Source organism: Taudactylus pleione, unplaced genomic scaffold (genome assembly GCF_031769625.1).
Source record: "Taudactylus pleione unplaced genomic scaffold, aTauple2 ptg001330l, whole genome shotgun sequence".
Lineage (NCBI taxonomy): Eukaryota > Metazoa > Chordata > Amphibia > Anura > Myobatrachidae > Taudactylus > Taudactylus pleione.
This window is the reverse complement of record NW_028285730.1, coordinates 721,086-742,892: the sequence shown is the minus strand read 5'-3', so window position 1 is coordinate 742,892 and position 21,807 is coordinate 721,086. Positions and strand designations below refer to the sequence as shown.

Genomic DNA, 21,807 nt, shown 5'->3' with positions numbered 1-21,807 from the left:
TATTATACCTACAGACCTGTGTATTATACCATTATACCTACAGAACCGTGTATTATACCATTATACCTACAGATCCGTGTATTATACCATTACACCTACAGCCCCGTGTATTATACCTACAGACCCGAGTATTATACCTACAGACCCATATATTATATCATTATACCTACAGACCTGTGTATCACACCATTATGCATACAGCTCCGTGTATTATACCATTACACCTACAGACCCGTGTATTATACCATTATACCTACAGACCCGTGTATTATACCATTATACCTACAGACCCGTGTATTATACCATTATACCTACAGATCCGTGTATTATACCATTATACCTACAGACCTGTGTATTATACCATTATACCTACAGACCGTGTATTACACCATTATATCTACTGACCCGTGTATTATGCCATTATACCTACAGGCCTGTGTATTATACCTACAGACCCGTGTATTATACCATTATACCTACAGACCCGTGTATTATACCATTATACCTACAGACCCGTGTATTATACCTACAGACCCGTGTATTACACCATTATACCTACAGACCCGTGTATTACACCATTACACCTACAGACCCGAGTATTATACCTACAGACCCATGTATTATACCATTATACCTACAGACCCGTGTATTATACCATTACACCTACAGACCCGAGTATTATACCTACAGACCCATGTATTATACCATTATACCTACAGACCTGTGTATCACACCATTATACATACAGATCCGTGTATTATACCTACAGACCCGTGTATTATATCTACAGACCCGTGTATTATATCTACAGACCCGTGTATTATACCTACAGACCCGTGTATTACACCATTATACCTACAGACCTGTGTATTACACCATTATACCTACAGACCCGTGTATTACACCATTATACCTACAGACCCGTGTATTACACCATTCTACCTACAGACCCGTGTATTATAGATACAGACCCGTGTATTATACCATTATACCTACAGACCCGTGTATTATACCATTATACCTACAGACCCGTGTATTATACCATTATACCTACAGACCTGTGTATTATACCTACAGACCCGTGTATTATATCATTATACCTACAGACCCGTGTATTATACCATTATACCTACAGACCTGTGTATCACACCATTATACATACAGATCCGTGTATTATACCTACAGACCCGTGTATTATATCTACAGACCCGTGTATTATATCTACAGACCCGTGTATTATACCTACAGACCCGTGTATTACACCATTATACCTACAGACCCGTGTATTACACCATTATACCTACAGACCCGTGTATTACACCATTATACCTACAGACCCGTGTATTATAGATACAGACCCGTGTATTATACCATTATACCTACAGACCCGTGTATTATACCATTATACCTACAGACCCGTGTATTATACCATTATACCTACAGACCTGTGTATTATACCTACAGACCCGTGTATTATATCATTATACCTACAGACCCGTGTATTATACCTACAGACCGGTGTATTACACCATTATACATATAGATCCGTCTATTATACCATTATACCTACAGACCTGTGTATTATACCTACAGACCCGTGTATTATAACATTATACCTACAGATCCGTGTATTATACCATTATACCTACAGACCCGTGTATTATACCATTATACCTACAGACCGTGTATTATACCATTATACCTACAGACCGTGTATTACACCATTATACCTACAGACCGTGTATTACAACCATTATACCTACAGACCCGTGTATTACGCCATTATACCTACAGACCTGTGTATTATGCCATTATACCTACAGACCTGTGCATTATACCATTATACCTACAGACTCGTGTATTATACCTACAGATCCGTGTATTATACCATTATACCTACAGATCCGTGTATTATACCTACAGACCCGTGTAATATACCATTATACCTACAGACCCGTGTATTATACCTACAGACCCGTGTATTATACCTACAGACCCGTGTATTATACCTACAGACCCGTGTATTATACCATTATACCTACAGACCCGTGTATTATACCATTATACCTGCAGACCCGTGTATTACACCATTATACCTACAGACCCGTGTATTATACCATTGTACCTACAAATCCGTGTATTACACCATTATACCTGTGTATTACACCATTATACCTACAGACCCGTGTATTACGCCATTATACCTACAGACCCGTGTATTACGCCATTATACCTACAGACCCGTGTATTACGCCATTATACCTACAGACCCGTGTATTACGCCATTATACCTACAGACCCGTGTATTACGCCATTATACCTACAGATCCGTGTATTATACCATTATACCTACAGATCCGTGTATTATACCATTATACCTACAGACCTGTGTATTATACCATTATACCTACAGAACCGTGTATTATACCATTATACCTACAGATCCGTGTATTATACCATTATACCTACAGATCTGTGTATTATACCATTATACCTACAGACCTGTGTATTATACCATTATACCTACAGAACCGTGTATTATACCATTATACCTACAGATCCGTGTATTATACCATTATACCTACAGATCCGTGTATTATACCATTACACCTACAGCCCCGTGTATTATACCTACAGACCTGTGTATTATACCATTATACCTACAGACCGTGTATTACACCATTATATCTACTGACCCGTGTATTATGCCATTATACCTACAGGCCTGTGTATTATACCTACAGACCCGTGTATTATACCATTATACCTACAGACCCGTGTATTACACCATTATACCTACAGACCCGTGTATTATACCATTACACCTACAGACCCGAGTATTATACCTACAGACCCATGTATTATACCATTATACCTACAGACCCGTGTATTATACCATTACACCTACAGACCCGAGTATTATACCTACAGACCCATGTATTATACCATTATACCTACAGACCTGTGTATCACACCATTATACATACAGATCCGTGTATTATACCTACAGACCCGTGTATTATACCATTATACCTACAGATCCGTGTATTATACCATTATACCTACAGACCTGTGTATTATACCATTATACCTACAGACCGTGTATTACACCATTATATCTACTGACCCGTGTATTATGCCATTATACCTACAGGCCTGTGTATTATACCCACAGACCCGTGTATTATACCATTATACCTACAGACCCGTGTATTACACCATTATACCTACAGACCTGTGTATTACACCATTGTACCTACAGACACGTGTATTATACCATTACACCTACAGACCCATGTATTATACCATTATACCTACAGACCTGTGTATTACACCATTATACATACAGATCCGTGTATTATACCTACAGACCCGTGTATTATATCTACAGACCCGTGTATTATACCTACAGATCCGTGTATTATACCATTATACCTACAGACCCGTGTATTACACCATTATACCTACAGACCCGTGTATTACACCATTATACCTACAGACCCGTGTATTATACCTACAGACCCGTGTATTATACCATTATACCTACAGACCCGTGTATTATACCATTATACCTACAGACCCGTGTATGATACCATTATACCTACAGACCCGTGTATTACACCATTATACCTACAGACCCATGTATTATGCCATTATACCTACAGACCTGTGTATTATACCTACAGACCCGTGTATTATATCATTATACCTACAGACCCGTGTATTATACCTACAGACCGGTGTATTACACCATTATACATATAGATCCGTGTATTATACCATTATACCTACAGACCCGTGTATTATACCATTATACCTACAGATCCGTGTATTATACCATTATACCTACAGACCCGTGTATTATACCATTATACCTACAGACCCGTGTATTATACCATTATACCTACAGACCGTGTATTACACCATTATACATACAGACCCGTGTATTACACCATTATACCTACAGATCCGTGTATTATACCTACAGACCCGTGTATTATACCTACAGACCCGTGTATTATACCATTATACCTACAGACCCGTGTATTATATCATTATACCTACAGACCTGTGCATTATACCATTATACCTACAGATCCGTGTATTATACCATTATACCTACAGACTCGTGTATTATACCTACAGATCCGTGTATTATACCATTATACCTACAGATCCGTGTATTATACCTAGAGACCCGTGTATTATACCATTATACCTACAGACCCGTGTATTATACCATTATACCTACAGACCCGTGTATTACACCATTATACCTACAGACCCGTGTATTACACCATTATACCTACAGACCCGTGTATTACACCATTATACCTACAGACCCGTGTATTACACCATTATACCTACAGACCCGTGTATTACACCATTATACCTACAGACCCGTGTATTACACCATTATACCTACAGACCCGTGTATTACACCATTATACCTACAGACCCATGTATTATACCATTATACCTACAGACCCGTGTATTACACGATTATACATACAGACCCGTGTATTATACCATTATACCTACAGACCCGTGTATTATACCTACAGACCCGTGTATTATACCATTATACCTACAGACCGTGTATTATACCATTATACCTACAGACCCGTGTATTACACCATTATACCTACAGACCCATGTATTATACCATTATACCTACAGACCCGTGTATTACACGATTATACATACAGACCCGTGTATTATACCATTATACCTACAGACCCGTGTATTATACCTACAGACCCGTGTATTATACCATTATACCTACAGATCCGTGTATTATACCTACAGACCCGTGTATTATACCATTATACCTACAGATCCGTGTATTATACCATTATACCTATAGACCTGTGTATTATACCATTATACCTATAGACCTGTGTATTATACCATTATACCTACAGACCTGTGTATTATACCATTATACCTACAGACCCGTGTATTACACGATTATACATACAGACCCGTGTATTATACCATTATACCTACAGACCCGTGTATTATACCTACAGACCCGTGTATTATACCATTATACCTACAGACCGTGTATTATACCATTATACCTACAGACCCGTGTATTACACCATTATACCTACAGACCCATGTATTATACCATTATACCTACAGACCCGTGTATTACACGATTATACATACAGACCCGTGTATTATACCATTATACCTACAGACCCGTGTATTATACCTACAGACCCGTGTATTATACCATTATACCTACAGATCCGTGTATTATACCTACAGACCCGTGTATTATACCATTATACCTACAGATCCGTGTATTATACCATTATACCTATAGACCTGTGTATTATACCATTATACCTATAGACCTGTGTATTATACCATTATACCTACAGACCTGTGTATTATACCATTATACCTACAGACCCGTGTATTATACCATTATACCTACAGACACGTGTATTACTCCATTATACCTACAGACCCATGTATTATACCATTATACCTACAGACCTGTGTCAGCAGGTATATGGATTATATAGTTTGTTACATTAGTAACCGATTTCCTTATATCATACTGTATATAAGTACTGTACCTCCTTTCCTGGCCGTGGTCGGAAGTGATCGCACTAATTTCGTGGTTTACATCTGGTTTCTCTGATCACAAAAGATACAGAATAAGGAAGTTACGATATGATGGATTGATGTAGATTTAGTAAAATGTACGTAACATAGAGTAACAAAAAATATTCCCACTGTGTGTCAAATGCGAAAGACGACAACACTTTTAACACTGTGTGCAGGCGCCCACCCGCCCGCAAATGCCAACGGCTCCGCAATTTTCACTTTTCACTTCGCTAAATATAGAGAGATGATACTTTGGGCTTTCTCCAGCTAAAATACGGGAGATAAAAAGCTTTTGTTGAGTTTACTAAATAGACCCCTAAGGTATCTTCTCGTTCGGAGAATGTAAGGGAACATACGTGGTAAAACGCATACACATCTGTCAGAGCAGCTTCTGCCCTGCCTCATGTAGTGTGTGGGATACAGAGAGAATATGGAAGAGTGCGGAGGAGCACAGTGGTTAGAGCAAAGCTGTTTCCATGACAACCCTACGCTGGCCCTGAGGTGATACCGACGTTAGTGGGAGCTGTCATATAGCCCTAATGGGTAATTACATGGTCTATCGCCCTGGCAGTGGTGGCACCGGGCTGGGAGGGGTACAGGGAGTATGGAAGGCATTATGAGGCTGCAGCACAGAACCATGGTGCCCAGGGGCAACACCAACAGTTACCCCCACTATTCAGGTGCTAACGGATAAATACATTCAACACTGGTTTCTATTTTCACTATTACCCCGGAGAGCAAAAAGGGCCAAATCCACTAAAGTCTGCATTGGTAAAACAACATGATGCACATTATTCCTAACAAGGGAACCAGATTTTACTGTATGGTATGTACTAATCTTTGTGAGTTTGGGACTGATTCAGGTTGTAACGGAATTGCAAAGCTGCACTCTGGCAATTTTGCAATTCCGTCATTGTAACACAGGAGGTGTATGACACCCCCTGTTTGACACCCCTGCTGCATTTGCAATCCTAGCACTGCAATCGATTTTGCAGGCTGGCATCACCATCGCGACCATAGGTCATCGATGGTCGCGACGGTGGATGGCGCCGGGCCCCCGAACAAGCCTCAGCTTCTCAGGCTGGCCGGTTTGCGAGGCCAGGAAACTGCCTGGCCTTGCCACTCCTAGAGAACGGGGCGGACACGCCTCAGTTTCCGGGAACGGCGGCCGCACCGCCCCTTAAATGCCTCTGCCTGTCAATCAGGCGGAGGCATTGAAGTGTCTGCGTACGACTATGCAGGACCCATTCTGCACACTCACTATGGTTCCTGCGCACGTATTCCTGATAATTGAGACTCTGTGTTCAACATTACACTTGGGTTCACTGCTGAATCAGGCCCATTATTCCCAATATAGGCCAAGTCCTAGGCAGTCTATTTAGTGTACAGAAGGCCGTACCTGCCTACACTATACAGTTTATGGGAAGATTCGCCAAAGTTCCTGAGAAGTCATCTGGACTGGGACAATTACGGTACGATGGCTAATAGCTACAAGCGATACATTATTATTTTATTATTATAATGTTTTATTTCCACTGTAGCGCTGTACAAATGGGATAATAGAAGATAAGTACAAACTGGGAAAGACGATTCCACTACAAATTGATCAGAGGATCATGTGGTTTCCCAAGTGATGGATGTGCTGGTCACCTGAGTTTTATCTCCAGTGATAGCGCGACAGAAACAGGTAACTGACTGGGCGGAACCGCTGCCAGCCCGACAGGAACCGGTAACTGACTGGCCAGAACCGCTGCCAGTGCGACAGGAACTGGTAACTGACTGGCCAGAACCGCTGCCAGCCCGACAGGAACAGGTAACTGACTGGGCGAAACCGCTGCCAGCATGACGGGAACAGGTAACTGACTGGGCGGAACAGTCTCCAGCGCGACAGGAACAGGTAACTGACTGACCGGAACCTTTGCCAGCGCCACAGGAACAGGTAACTGACTGGCCAGAACCACTGCCAGCGCGACAGGAACAGGTAACTGACTGGCCAGAACCGCTGCCAGCGCGACAGGAACAGGTAACTGACTGGGCGGAACAGTCTCCAGCGCGACAGGAACAGGTAACTAACTGGCCAGAACCGCTCCCAGCGCGACAGGAACAGGTAAGTGACTGGGCGGAACTGTATCCAGCGCGACGAGAACAGGTAACTGACTGGGCGGAACAGCTGCCAGCACGACAGGAACAAGTAACTGACTGGGCGGAACCGTATCCAGCGCCACAGGAACAGGTAACTGACTGGGCGGAATAGTCTCCAGCGCGACAGGAACAGGTAACTGACTGGGCGGAACCATTGCCAGCGCAATGAACAGGTAACTGACTGGGGGGGAACCTTTGCCAGCCCAACGGGAACAGGTAACTAACTGGGTGGAACCTGTGCCAGCCCGACAGAAACAGGTAACTGACTGGGCGGAACCTTGGCCAGCGCAACAAGAACCGGTAACTGACTTGGCAGAACCTTTGCCAGCACGATAGGAACAGGTAAGTGACTGGGCGGAACCTTTGCCAGCATGATAGGAACAGGTAAGTGACTGGGCGGAACCTTTGCCAGCGCGACAGGAACAGGTAAGTGACTGGGCGGAACCTTTGCCAGCGCGACAGGAACAGGTAACTGACTGGGCGGAACTGTTGCCAGCGCGGCAGGAACAGGTACCTGACTGGGCGGAACTGTTGCCAGCGCGGCAGGAACAGGTACCTGACTGGGCGGCAGGATCAGGTAAGTAACTGGGCAGAACATTTGCCTGAACACTTCCAGATACATTATTTTAGAGGTGAAGTTGGACCCTCAGAGCCACCATTAACGTCCTAGACTTCACAGCTTAATCTGGATACTGTGGATAAAGTGATGAGGAAATCTCTTGCTCTGGGTAAGAAGCCAAAAGAGGTTTGCACTTTGCAGAAGAGATTACAGGAATTTCCAGGAGATCGTGTCAGGAAGAGCGCACATAAAGGCTGATTGGGAGTCAGGCGTTTGTCCGTACGCCCGCGACAGACTACGTACTAGTTTATGATCGTGCGAGAATCCTTGTGTACAGAACATCGGTGCGTCTGTGTATCGCCGTCCCGTGCACTGTTTTTTCATCATCATTAGTATTTGTACATGCAGCCGCACCATGCTGGGTGCAAAACATCTGTCTGACAGACGTCCCATCGCCATCTGCTCACGCGCCCACAACACTACCAGTAGACGGAACAGTTCCGTGCGTCGGCATGGTCACCACCGTCCACATCACAGAAACAGTGGTCCGATCGATCCATCCCCACTTGCGATCTCCGTGTGCAGTCGACACTTTCTTTGGCGTATGCGCAGTATGCTGAAATCCTCAAGATCCGTGCGCATTGCGACTTGCGTGCGACTCAGGCCCACAATGGCCAGGTGCATGACCGGGTACATTGTATGGAGATGTGATAATGGGGGGAGGGGATTCATTCAGCACGATGGACTCCGTTTGCTGTTCGGGAACTCTATAGGGGTGAGCAAGAAAACCGTGCTATGTCAGCAGAGCCGTAACTGGCCGGCATGTTCGCAGCAGAGCTTCGCAGTGACGCTCGGCGGCACATTGCCAGCAGGTGGTTCCCCCCCATGTTGTACAGAGATTCGCGAGGGGATAGAGAAAGTGGTGGGAGTGCGAAGCTATCAAATCGGTTTACTTTGGGCCTGATACAGAGATGGACGCAATGTCGGCGTTGGATGCAGTGGAGCGTTTTTTTTGCCACGATCGTTGAAGTGTAATAGTGATGCATGTGCAGTGGCAAAAAATTGCTGTGCTGCGACATTACGCCTATCTTTGAATAAGGCCCTGAGATAGCGTAGGCTTACTCAGATGTTCGATGTGTGACCAAAGTTTATGCTTTTATTTTGTAAGCGGCAGATGTGAGTCGATGGACAGGCGTGTCAGTGGCTGCATCCTTGCAGGAGGTGTCTTAAGTAAAAAGACGCTCCCTGCCGAAAGACGCAGCCATTGGATCAACTGCGTGATTTCACTGGACATTATTATTATCCTTTATTTATATGGCGCCACAAGGGTTCCGCAGCGCCTTACACAGTACATAAACAAACGAGCACACAAGAAACCGTGACTACAGCACAGTACAAAGCAGGACAAGGACATGGTGTATTTACAAACTGCAATAGCGATCATAACACTCACACAGTCTGCCCTAGGCATAGACAAACTAAGCAAATGCCTAGGGGCATCCAAACCTGCCTAGGATTGGTGAAAATTTGGTGCTGGCATGGCTGTAGCACCTTCTGCCGGCTGGGCAGAGACTCTGGCAGCTGCTACTGTCAGGTGAGCTCCGATTGGGCATGGCAGCAGAGGAACCACAAGCGGAAGTTTGCAGGGGCGGGGAATCTGGATAGCGTCTAATGGTTATCGCCGGGCCGGATCTGGGGCATCACACAATCAGAATGAGTTTCCGGACTATAAGTAAATGGTCGCGGGAGGGCTGCTGCACCATGGGCCTTTGCGGAGCCTGCAGTAGTGAGTCACACCTCACGGCTCTGGGCTCCGCCACCAGCAATAATCACACATAGCTGCGGCCTGCCGACCTGAAAAGCTGGTACGCCGTCCACGGCTTACTGTACCTTGAGTCAGACGACTCAAGGGTAGGTTTTTTAAGAATGGTGGAGACAGTGCCTGATGAGGGTTAGAGATTAAGGAGGTGGGCAAGATGGAAGCAGGCAGAAGGAGAGAGGTAGCAGAGGAGGCAGAAAGGGATAGGGTCAAGGGGAGGTGGAAGGACTGGATGAGGGCCATGACTTCCTCTCCCCTAAGCAGGGGAGAACGATGTCAGAGTTGGTGAGATGTACAGGGAGAAATGGTCTCTGAAAGGAGGGGGAGGAGTGCTGGGGGTTTGGTAGGACATGATGTCCTGACGTATGGATTCCATCTTAGATGTAAAGTAGGTGGCAAAGTCAAGGGCAGAGAGAGGAGGGGGTGGGCAAGTTGAAAGTGGCGAAGAGACGCATGGGGTGAGAGGACTGGGAGGGGATGAGGTTCTTGAAATATGTCTGTCTAGAGAGGGAAAGGGTAGCACTGTAGGATGAGAGCAGAAATGTGAAATGGAGGAAGTCTGCATAAGAGCGAGATTTCCTCCACTGTCGCTCAGTGGTACGTGAACACTTCTGCAGGTATCTGGTGCATTTGGAATGCCAGGGTGTAGTTGTGGATCTGCGAGGGTGAGTAGTGATCGCCGGAGTCCAGAGCAGAAGTAAGGGAGGCATTGTACAGGGAAGCGACTTGTTCAGGGCAGAAGAGCGAAAGAATGGGGGAGAGAAGGAGAGAGACAGGGAGGATAAGGAAACTGCGTTGATAGCGTAAGCGTTACGCTTCGTACTGGCAGCCTTAGGAGGCAGAGGTGGAGAATGAGAGAGTGATAGGTCATCCTCAGAGTTACTCAGATGGCCGATGGTCACGTAGTTGATCTGATGGCTGTGTCTTTCGGCAGTGGGTCTTTTATTTAAGATGCCTCCTGCGGCTTTTGCATATTGTAGCACTGCTGCTGCGTACACGATTGCAGCGGCTGGGCTATAGTGTCCATCTCTGAATAAGCCCCAATATCTCCTAGAACGGTCGGTTGGAACATTAGTGCTGTTAGTTCGTGTTATCTCTCGATGAGTTAGACATGTTCAACGTGTGAAATTTGGGAAGAGCGTGGAACGGGCGCTGCACAGTGATAAAGTTGTGGACTCCATGGGATCCACCACGTCCACAATGCAAAATGTTCTATAGAATTATATTTCACTTTATATTTTCCTAGTAATGTAGAACCAGCAATAACGGGTGTTTCCTGTACAGGGCAGACATGTATCAGTAATATACTGTAATCTACACCATGTGGCTTTAACCCCTCCCGCTGGTTATTTGCAGATTCCCCCCCCCCTTTTCCCGATCACACATACCTGGGTGCCTAGCCTGCGCAGATTTCCCCAGTAGCGCCTCGTGTTGCTTGAGCCACTTGTGGAAGGACAGACATTGGCTGAGATCCACCAATCGCAGAACTTCCCCGCGGCCCTGTCACAGGGCAGAGACAGAGAGGCCTCATTACCATTAGCAGCACATCCTGATAAAGAGGGTAAACTTGCACCTGGACAAGTAGTGCTGTGCCACAAGGGAGGGGGAGGAGGGGGCGGAGGCCATTTGTGTTTTTGTGCAGGGAGAATACTGCCCGAGTCTGCATGTAGCACCCAAACACCGGTCACCTTCATTTTTATGCTGCAGTTTACAATTCAGCTAACGTGCTCCCCTCCCGAATCATGATCTGGCCACACCCGTTACATTTGTCCTCCCTGTAGCTCAACATGGTGTAAAACTGCACCTTGGGGGCCTTATTCCCAATTTGGGCGCATATTGCGAATGTCTGCAGCAACGAGATATACTACCTCAGGCTAATGCGAATATCCATCCGTCTATGCGAGTATCTGTGCAGCGTCCTGTGTACACATCACTCCGCCACTGTTTTCCCAGCCGCGTCTGTCATCATCAGTACCAGCACTTAAACCCACGCCATGCTGGGCGTCCATTCTCCGTACACATGCCTGAAGCAAGCACAGAGGCCTGTAAACACGCCCACAACACTCCCATAAACTAATCATTACCGTGCGTCTGCGCAGTAGCCGCCATCTGGTTTCGTACAGTGCAAATTGTTTGCTCCGGTATGAAGGTGTTTATGCACGGTGCAGCGCAGGCGCAGTCTGTTATTGCTTCTTGTGGCGCACGTGCAGTTTGCTGATATCCTGCTAAGAAACGCCCACTTTTGGACTTGCTAAGGCAACCTGGCTCTCGATGGTCCCGATTAATCCTTCATTTCCCGGAGATGACGTCTGTTACGAGTGGCAAGGGGGCGTCTTTAGACACTTGTGAGCGCTCTTTGCCATACCTCGCTAAAACATAGTGGGCGTCCTTAGGAGACACAGTGCGAGCATTTCATTATAATATCCGGCCCCTTTTTCCCAGCGAGCGATCGCATCTTGCGAGCGGGTCTGAATGAGGTCCTATGTCTCCACACCAACTTTTCGTGACTCTAATCATTCAAACGTCTACAAGATTCGAGTCAATGGGCCGTATTCAATTAGCGTCGAAAAGCCGTTTTTTGCGTAAAAGTTTCGCCGGTGAGTCATTTTACCAACGGAAACTTATCCCTGTATTCAATTGTTGCGACTTTTCGCCGGTGCGAAAACGCAATGCAATGTACCCGGTGGAAAAGTTTTGCCTATGAATGGCTGGCTGAAAAAAAGTGCAAAATTGCGGTTTTGGGGTGCAAAGGTGGGGAAACCACTCTGCACTCTTAGGACAGGTCCCCAAAGGTAAACTGCGTAAAAAAAAAATCCATAAAAGAATTAAAGAACACCCCAAAAAAATTACTTTGAAAAAGGGGGCAAATCAAATTTGGGGTACAAACTTAAAATCTAGCGAAATAGACTTTGGGGGAGGTGTGTTTTTGGATTGCAGGTGTTTGCTGAAGGTGCTTTTAGCCCTTTAGCAATTTTTAACAATGCTTGCACCCATTTTCATGTACCCCAAATTAGCTGGGACTAGTTATTTTCACCAAAAAAACCTGCAAAACGCAATTCTTCACCACTTGTGCAAAGATGCAAAATAGCAGCTATTGAGAGCATTTAAGCACCCCAAATACCTTCAGCAGGGCTATTTGGGGGTATCTATAGTGATCCCCCATGTCAGTTCATCTTTTGGGGGGTGTCAGGGTGATTACCCCATATCTCCCAGCACTTTTCGCCTGTTTGAGTTTCGCCGGGACGCGTTTTCGCGTCCTTTGGAATTGAATACAGAGATAACCAGCATGCAAAACCAGCGATGTGGGCGAAAAGTCCAGGACTTTTCGCTTCTAATTGAATATGCCCCAATGTGTCCAGACATTCACCAAGTGGCCATCTCTAACCAGGACCAGGTGCTGGATTTACTCCTAAGTCGATATGAGGCCCAGAACCTTCATTGCTGCAGTGTTTTCATCTTCCGTATACTTTATCCTGGGTCCATGGATGTCCTATTCCTAGGGGCAGATTTATCACCATGTGGCAGTAGGTACGTTGCTTCTTATCGCAGCAATACAAAGTAAATATCCCCGAATGTATCCATGAAATATCTCTGGAGCAGTAGAGAAATACTATCCCGGAGAGGTGAGGGGTAACGTTTTCCCCGACAGTCTCAGAGGCCGTGCGCTCGGGTGACGCGCTAGCCTGTTCTGAGAGCCCAGAGAAATTATAAAACAGGTCAGGAGGTGTTTGAACTAATTAAATGAAAAATTGCAAAGTTTCAGCACGTTTTTTTGAATAATAAAATACGTTTTCTTCTGTTGTCACCATCCAAAGGATGTTTGTCAAATAATCTTTTCCCTGCTAAGCACAAGGAAACCTTTGCGACTAAACCCCTGGTTGTATAGAGCTTTACACCATTTGATATACCCGCCCCATAGACTAGTCTACTCTGATTCACATCAGTAGATTAGACTAACTTTCGGAAAACCATCATCAGAAGATAATATTCCAGATGGATTTTCACCGTCCGCCTCTGGGGTCCCCAGAATTTACAAGATTATGGTGGAACCCTCTTTTAAATGAATAAAAGGGATTGCATTTAATGATGGGATTTGGCACTTTATCCTGATATCACTCAGCAGTGTGTTATTTGTGGGTACATTTTGCAGCTTATGAAAGTGGCCAAAATTGTGGTTGTATGAAAGTGCCCGTTACGGCCCCCAGATTACCTTTGTGACAAAGACGATATTCTTAGTCTGGTGAGTGTCGCTGACAATGACCTGGCTGTGCTGGGGTTCCTCTGTCTTGCAGTGGTCGGCCAGCGTCTCCAGGGACTGATCAGACCAGGTGGAGAACAGGTCAAGAGACCTAGAAGAAGACGACTTTCCATGAATCTAGATGGAGGTATTTCAGTTGGTTCCTGACAGCTGTCACGATCACTGTTATAAATATATATGCGTGCTTGCATCTGTGACTGTGTGTGTGTATGTAGGTGCATGTTACATGTAAAGCCTGAAAAGAGAACACTGAAATATAAAGTAAAAGTATTCCCTCCAATAAATAAATAATTGTATGTATCATAATGGATGGATCACACAGTTAGTACTTTGTTTCCATCCAATTCCATGTGTCTGTGTTACCTGAAAAACTGGAATCGGTACTGAAGCTCCTTCTGCAGCTCCTGGTCCAGCTTGTTCTGGAAGAATTCCTTCCTGTCCACCACCAGGAACTCCGTGTCCTCCATACAGATGACTGTCGCGTTTCGCCGCAGGCCTTTCAGCAGAGCCACTTCCTGCACAACAAAACTGTTACTACTATAAGAGATCTCAGTGGTCCCCATTATACCTATCCTTTGTCACACAAACACCAGTGCTCTCATTCTCCTACTGATAAATATCACAGGGCATCATCACAGAGGTTCCTCTCTGACTAAAATTAGGATAATCACTGTGTTGTGTATTATCGGTGAGCCAAGAAAATGATACTTGAAGCTTTAGCCCTCAGCGCACGGACACTCATTTCCTTCCCTTACTTCAGAGTGATGTGAGGAAGAGAAGCTCACCTTGCCTAATCCATGGTAACTCATAGTAAAAGAATGAGCCAGTGATTGTGCTAGATAGCATTGGTATATAAATCTTTTAGCCATATCAGATATAATATTTTGCTCAGTAATATACAGGCTTTGCTATAAGGATACTCTGATATAACACTCTGTATAATCCTTGAGAGACGCCCCACTCAGAGATTCAGGCTCATCATAAGAAATGTACTTTGCCCTCGCTTTAGGCTACTCCTTCTGTCACTCGGCGTAGAGACCTCTGCTGCCCCAAATATGCCACCATCTAACTCCCAAATGTCATCCGTATTGGCGATAATATAGGTGTGAATCGAGATCCACATGCGACCAAAGATTTTACCCTGTGCCCTGCCCATTTCACGTTGTTTCAGTCACTATAATGGGTGCCAGGTGTAAGTGGGCACAACTGCAGTGTTATTTGCCAGTTCTAACACAGGACCAATTCTGTTCATTATGATAAACTTTGGAAACTAAATATTACCTGAACTTCTTGTTCTTATTATATAATATGTTATTATTGCAAGACACCTCCCCTCCTGTTACAATGTCAGATGACACACCCCAAAACTGGCCCCTTTGTGCAGTAAGATGGGTTCCAGGTCTAAAAGAGCGCTGCTGCCGTCCTCGTCTTGTGTGACCGCAATGACCCCCGAGAACAGAAAGTAGAAGCTGTCGCCCCGATGACCCTTCCGCACAATGACCCGTCCTCGCCCGAACCTGGGGAGAGAAACAGGACTTTAAGGGGGAATGTATCAAACCTTCTACAGAGGACACGTGGAGACGTTTGCCCATAGCAACCGATCAGAATATGGGGGTTATGTAACCAGGTTCCGAGATGAAGGAGCTGCTGCGATTTCAGTGGGTTTGTCCCTAATTTAAAGCAGCAATCAGTTATAAGCATGGTCTTGCCTTATAACTGATTGCCGCTTTAATGTTTACAATTAGGGTGTGCAGTCCAAGCCCCCCCTTTTTCCAATGCAGTGTGACTTGTATGAATACTGTCCAGCAGAACAAGGCAGGTGAGCAAACGGCAAACACTGTAATTACAGATGACCTACTGTGCGGTCACAGATTATATTTGTATGCTTGGGCGGCAAAGGGTGTATCCTAAACCAACTTCATTGATAATGCAGTATAAATTCTGAAGGGATTTTTCTAACAAGTTTTGCCTGTATTTCAAAAAAGTGTCAGGAATCAGTATTACGTTACTAGATAGCAATGCCAGGTCCAAGCAGATTCAGACAGGTAGGTTAAGGAGACCATAACTGGTACTTCCAGGGGTCGTGAATCCAAAAGTGGGGTCAGAAAAATCCAAAGTACAGATATCAATAGTTACGGCGTTGCGCATTAGTTAGGCTGTGGGGGGGGTGTTCGGCTGTGGGGGGGAGGTTAGGGTTAGGCTGCAGGGGGGATTAGGCTGCAGTGGGGATTATGGTTAGCCTATGGGGGGGTTAGGGTTAGGCTGAGAGGGGAGGGGTTTGACTGCATGAGGGGTTAGTGTGAGGCTGTGGGTGGGGGGATAGGCTGTGGGGGGGATTAGGGTTAGGCTGCGTGGGGGGTTAGGGTTAGGCTGTGGGGGGGTAGGGATAGGCTGAGAGGGGATTAGGTTTAGGCTGCGGGGGGTTGTTAGGGTTAGGCTGTGGGAGGTTAGGCTGAGGGGAGGGGTTAGGCTGCAGGGGGGGGTTAGGGTTAGGTGTAGGCTGCTGGGGGGGGTTGTTAGGGCTAGGCGCTAGAGGGAGGGTTAGGGGGGAGACTCTCACCAGATCACAGCGTTGACACGAAAGTCACAGTTCCATGACCACTGGACCCAGAAGCTGCGCTGCACTATCTGCAGCCGTCAGGAGCTGGTAAGTCACCACTGGGCCATCAGGTGACGACATGTCGACATTCTAACATGTCCAAATTCAACACTGTCTACATGGTCAATGTCACCATTATGATGACCATGTCGGCATTCTCATGTCGATATGAGGAATGTCAACAACATGACTGTCGACGTGCCATACCACACCCCATAAATCAGGGATGTTGGATCTCAGAGCGGCCAGGGAAAGGCTGGAGAACAGTTGCCCCCTGGGCTCCTCCTCATATTACAGAATAGTGAGAATGAGGGTAATAGACCACGTGCAGCTTTTCCCCTTGCCTTGGCTTTGCTGCACGGGGCGGGCCCATGTACACTACGTAGAGGCCAAGGAGGCTGATCCTTCTGTAATATGTGCCAGATAGCGCCCGCCCCTGAGCCAGGCATGGCCAGCCATTGGTGCAGAGCCGCCATGTTGTTCCGTCACACAATAGGTGACTCCGATAAAACGCTCCAGTAACAGAAATGCTCTGGCTGCCCATCTCTCTATAAGGCTCACAGATAGTTTCCAACTCATATTATATTCCAGGGACACTCTGATGCTGGCCGCTGCCTCCACGCCAGTTACGTGCGAGACTATCTTGGTGAACCTTGGCGCACCACAATCGGAATATGGGAGGAACTTTAACAGGGATATGGCAGCATGGAGCAACCAACTTTGGGGAAATCGTTTCAGTAAACAGAGATGTCCTGAAAAACCGAAGAGCGATATTTATTCCTGGTATAGTTACACTTTATAATACAGTTTATGAATGACTCGTCCCCACGGGATAACCTGCGCCAGAGACTGACCTCCTGTAATACACCACTCTGGCCAACATGTGCTGCATCTGGGTGCTGTATCTCCGGAAACTGAGGATCCCCATCATCATACTGCGGATAAAGCGGATGTCGTGTGCGGAGCGGTCCTCCGGCCTGCGCAGAGCGACCTCTATCGCCTTTTCAGGAAAAGTGAACTGGAATGGGAAGATTTATCTGTTTATTGTCAGTTTATTCATCTTCTCTCTTTGGGATATTATCATTGCACCAGCCAATGAGGCGGCTGGATCAGGGGCGCACACCTGGCTGAGCACCGATTAGCGCAATTTGTCGCCCCAGATCACATAAATGAGGTAAGGAGGAGAAGAGGCCGCATGGAGGATGCTCCCTGGTTTGGGGGGAGGGTGCACAGCCTTTTTTATATCTACAAAAGGTCCCTACCGGATCTTACCCTATGGGTTGCATTTCCCATAATTGTAATGTGAAATGTGATCTGACCAGAGTTACTAAAAATAAAATGTGAAAAAATATCGGGGAAAGCCCTGTGATAATAACGCCACCTGGAGGTGGCGTAATCCAGGGTCTCCCCCGGTTACCGGACTCCTGCTCTGCTCTAACGGGCAGAGCAGAGCCCGGAGCCGGCCCCAGTGATCAGCTGTGTGGTCTAAACAGACCACACGCTGATCACTGCTACATACACACACACACACCACACGCTGATCTCTGCTACACAGACCACACGCTGATCACTGCTACACAGACCAATCCCTGATCACTGCTACACACACCGCACGCTGATATCTGCTACACACACCGCACGCTGATCACTGCTACACACACCGCACGCTGATCACTGCTACACACACCGCACGCTGATCACTGCTACACACACCACACGCTGATCACTGCTACACACACCACACTCTGATCACTGCTACACACACCACACGCTGATCACTGCTACACACACCACACGCTGATCACTGCTACACACACACCACACGCTGATCACTGCTACACACACCACACACTGATACACTGCTACACACACCACACGCTGATCACTGCTACACACACCACACGCTGATCACTGCTACACAGACCAATCCCTGATCACTGCTACACACACCACACTCTGATCACTGCTACACACACCACACGCTGATCACTGCTACACACACCACACGCTGATCACTGCTACACACACACCACACGCTGATCACTGCTACACACACCACACGCTGATCACTGCTACACACACCACACGCTGATCACTGCTACACACACCACACGCTGATCACTGCTACACACACCACACGCTGATCACTGCTACACACACCACACGCTGATCACTGCTACACACACCACACGCTGATACACTGCTACACACACCGCACGCTGATCACTAATACACAGACCGCACGCTGATCACTGCTACACACACACCACACGCTGATCACTGCTACACACACCACACGCTGATCACTGCTACACACACCGCACACTGATCACTGTAAAAAAAAAATTTACTTACCTGACTCCAGGGATATCACCTGACTGGAGGTATGCAGAACATCACCGGAGGCCCGGATCTGGCAGATAAGTGCAATTAAGGGAGAGGGGGATCGCATGGGGGGGGCGCGGGAGGTCCACGATCGTGGCGGGTGGGGCTTAGCGCCGGGGGGGTAGCGGCGGCCGGTCGGCGCATGTGCGGGCACTTAGTCACTGTATTTTTTGCTAAAATACAGTGATAAGGCTCCGAAGGGGATTCGCTGAAACAGAGCTTTATCGCAAGCTCTGTCCCTGCAAGGGATTTGTAGTAAATCCCTGTGATATTGCCTGAATTCGCAATGCGAATTCACTCCGTAATATCACACTACAATCTGCATTCAATATGCGGATTGTAGTAAATAGAGCCCTATATGTTATATTTTGCAACTTCATTGCTCATTTCTAGTTGGAGTTTTCTCAATGTAAGAAACAACACTGTATTTGCTAGGTTATGTGCGGTTATTGTGTTATTGTGTTTACTCTTTTGACCAACCATGTTTTTGTCTATGACGGGGACCGAACACTTTTTCCCTGTAATAGCATAAGCCACCCCGGGCTGTCTACCACTGGGGTATGTTAAGGATTGGCCGCCTGGTAACAAATTGGGCAGCATTACAACTGAAAAGTGCCTCCGATTGAAGGGAGCGATACTAAAGTTGTAGGAGGTTGAACTTGAACATGACTTTTGCACCTCCTAAAGATTGTTCCACTTGTCTGCAGAGAGAGGGTCTACACCCACTGCACAGGTGCCGCCCACTGCGCATATTTATAAAGCAGAGCAGAGGCCCCCAGAGTGGTGAACGAAGTTTGTTATGGGCCCTGACCCTAATCCATGGAACAGAAATGTACATTGGGACCCGACCTCTGCTAGTTACCCCCCCCCCCCCCTATCAGAGCCCTAATCTTGCCTAATGTTCATCTGAATCCTGAACGACACCCTGGATTTCCCACACCCCGAGGAATGGGCGTAGACTCACCTCATACCGACTTTTGAAGAAGTTTGTGTCAAACGCCAGCTCAAGCTTTTCTTTCTTTTTTTTTTTTCCGTTCTTCTCCTGCTAAGAACAAATACAGACACGATAAGCGACATATCCTTATATACAAGCCTTGGTATGAATAGATCAATAGCTACTGGCTATTTATATCTGACACAACATCTCCTACTGACCTCATAGGTGGGTTCCCCGGACTGGAATCCAGAGACCTCGACATCCCCCCAGAAGGACAATCCTTTTGCCTCCTCCACAGTCTGGATGAAACATCTGGTGGTCTTTTGTAGGACCATGACCTGATGGACCATGTGCCAGAAACTCTGAAAGGCGACAAGACGAATTATGCTCCAAATTCCTACGGGATGCCATCACCATGTGGACAGTGACATTATCAACATTCTTGATGTCGACATCATAAATGTTGACACCTGTACAATGTCAACGTATTGTAATATTCTGCATTCATTGTAACTACACTTATTGCTTCTCTGCTTCACCTCTCACTGCCGGCAGCCATAGATTATATCACGAGTGACACAACCAGGACACCCGCTAACCCTAAGTGCCCACGGGGGTCCCTAACGCTAAGCCTCCCCCCCTACACGATAAGACACCTGGCTTACCTTCGTTCGGTAAGCCGGGTGTCGGGATTTAGAAGTGGGGCTAATGATAGGCGTATGGATTTCGACACCTATCTTTAGTCTCATGTCGGGGTGGGGCTGTTGGAATATCGATGGGTGGGATAGCACCCGCCGGTATCCTAGCTACATCCCGGTAAGAGGGCCCTGCTCGCAGGCTTACACTCTGTAGGGAAATAGGAGTGTGATACAGGAGGATAAGTGCTACATAGTCCATATCGGTCCATCCAGAGTTCAGAGGCTCTTGGTGGGCTGTATGATGTGTCACACAGTGATGTTGGGCTGGGGTCAGCCGGGGAGATGGCATATCGGGCGGTCGGCCACTCGATAGCACCAGGTGTGGGGACCGCCTGATATGTCGGACGGCGCACGGTGCCATCACACCTTGAGATTGGAAATATGTTTGATTGACAGTGTCCCATGAACAGCCATTGAGGACTCCGTTTGAAATACTTTTTAGAGGTTTCATGATAGAATGAGACAAATAATTTTTTTCTGCATTGGTGAAGTAATGGGAAGTTCCAGTGAAGAATATCTTTTTCTTGAACTCTGTATCGATGTCGCTGTGATGACCTACAACCTCTATGGCTGCCGCATTGATGACCTACAACCTCAACGGCTGCCGCATTGATGACCTACAATCTCTACGACTGCCGCATTGATGACTTACAATCTCTACGGCTGCCGCATTGATGACCTACAACCTCTACGGCTGCCGCATTGATGACCTACAACCTCTACGGCTGCCGCATTGATCACCTACAACCTCTACGGCTGCCGCATTGATGACCTACAACCTCTAC

General features: G+C 46.4%; 1 protein-coding gene across 1 annotated transcript in view; it reads right to left on the bottom strand.

Moving 5' to 3' along the window:
* LOC148443130 (cyclic nucleotide-binding domain-containing protein 2-like) overlaps positions 1 to 21,436 on the bottom strand; it is a 37,634-nt gene extending 16,198 nt beyond the window's left edge. The window contains exons 1-8 of the mRNA XM_088463185.1: positions 21,389 to 21,436; positions 20,543 to 20,686; positions 17,857 to 18,020; positions 15,764 to 15,920; positions 14,767 to 14,918; positions 14,356 to 14,494; positions 11,534 to 11,645; positions 5,577 to 5,655 (exon numbers count right to left, since the gene is read on the bottom strand). Coding sequence (XP_088319311.1) covers positions 5,577 to 5,655; positions 11,534 to 11,645; positions 14,356 to 14,494; positions 14,767 to 14,918; positions 15,764 to 15,920; positions 17,857 to 18,020; positions 20,543 to 20,686; positions 21,389 to 21,436 — 995 coding nt within the window. The remainder of the gene's footprint in view (positions 1 to 5,576; positions 5,656 to 11,533; positions 11,646 to 14,355; positions 14,495 to 14,766; positions 14,919 to 15,763; positions 15,921 to 17,856; positions 18,021 to 20,542; positions 20,687 to 21,388) is intronic.
* Between the last annotated feature and the right edge of the window lie 371 nt (positions 21,437 to 21,807).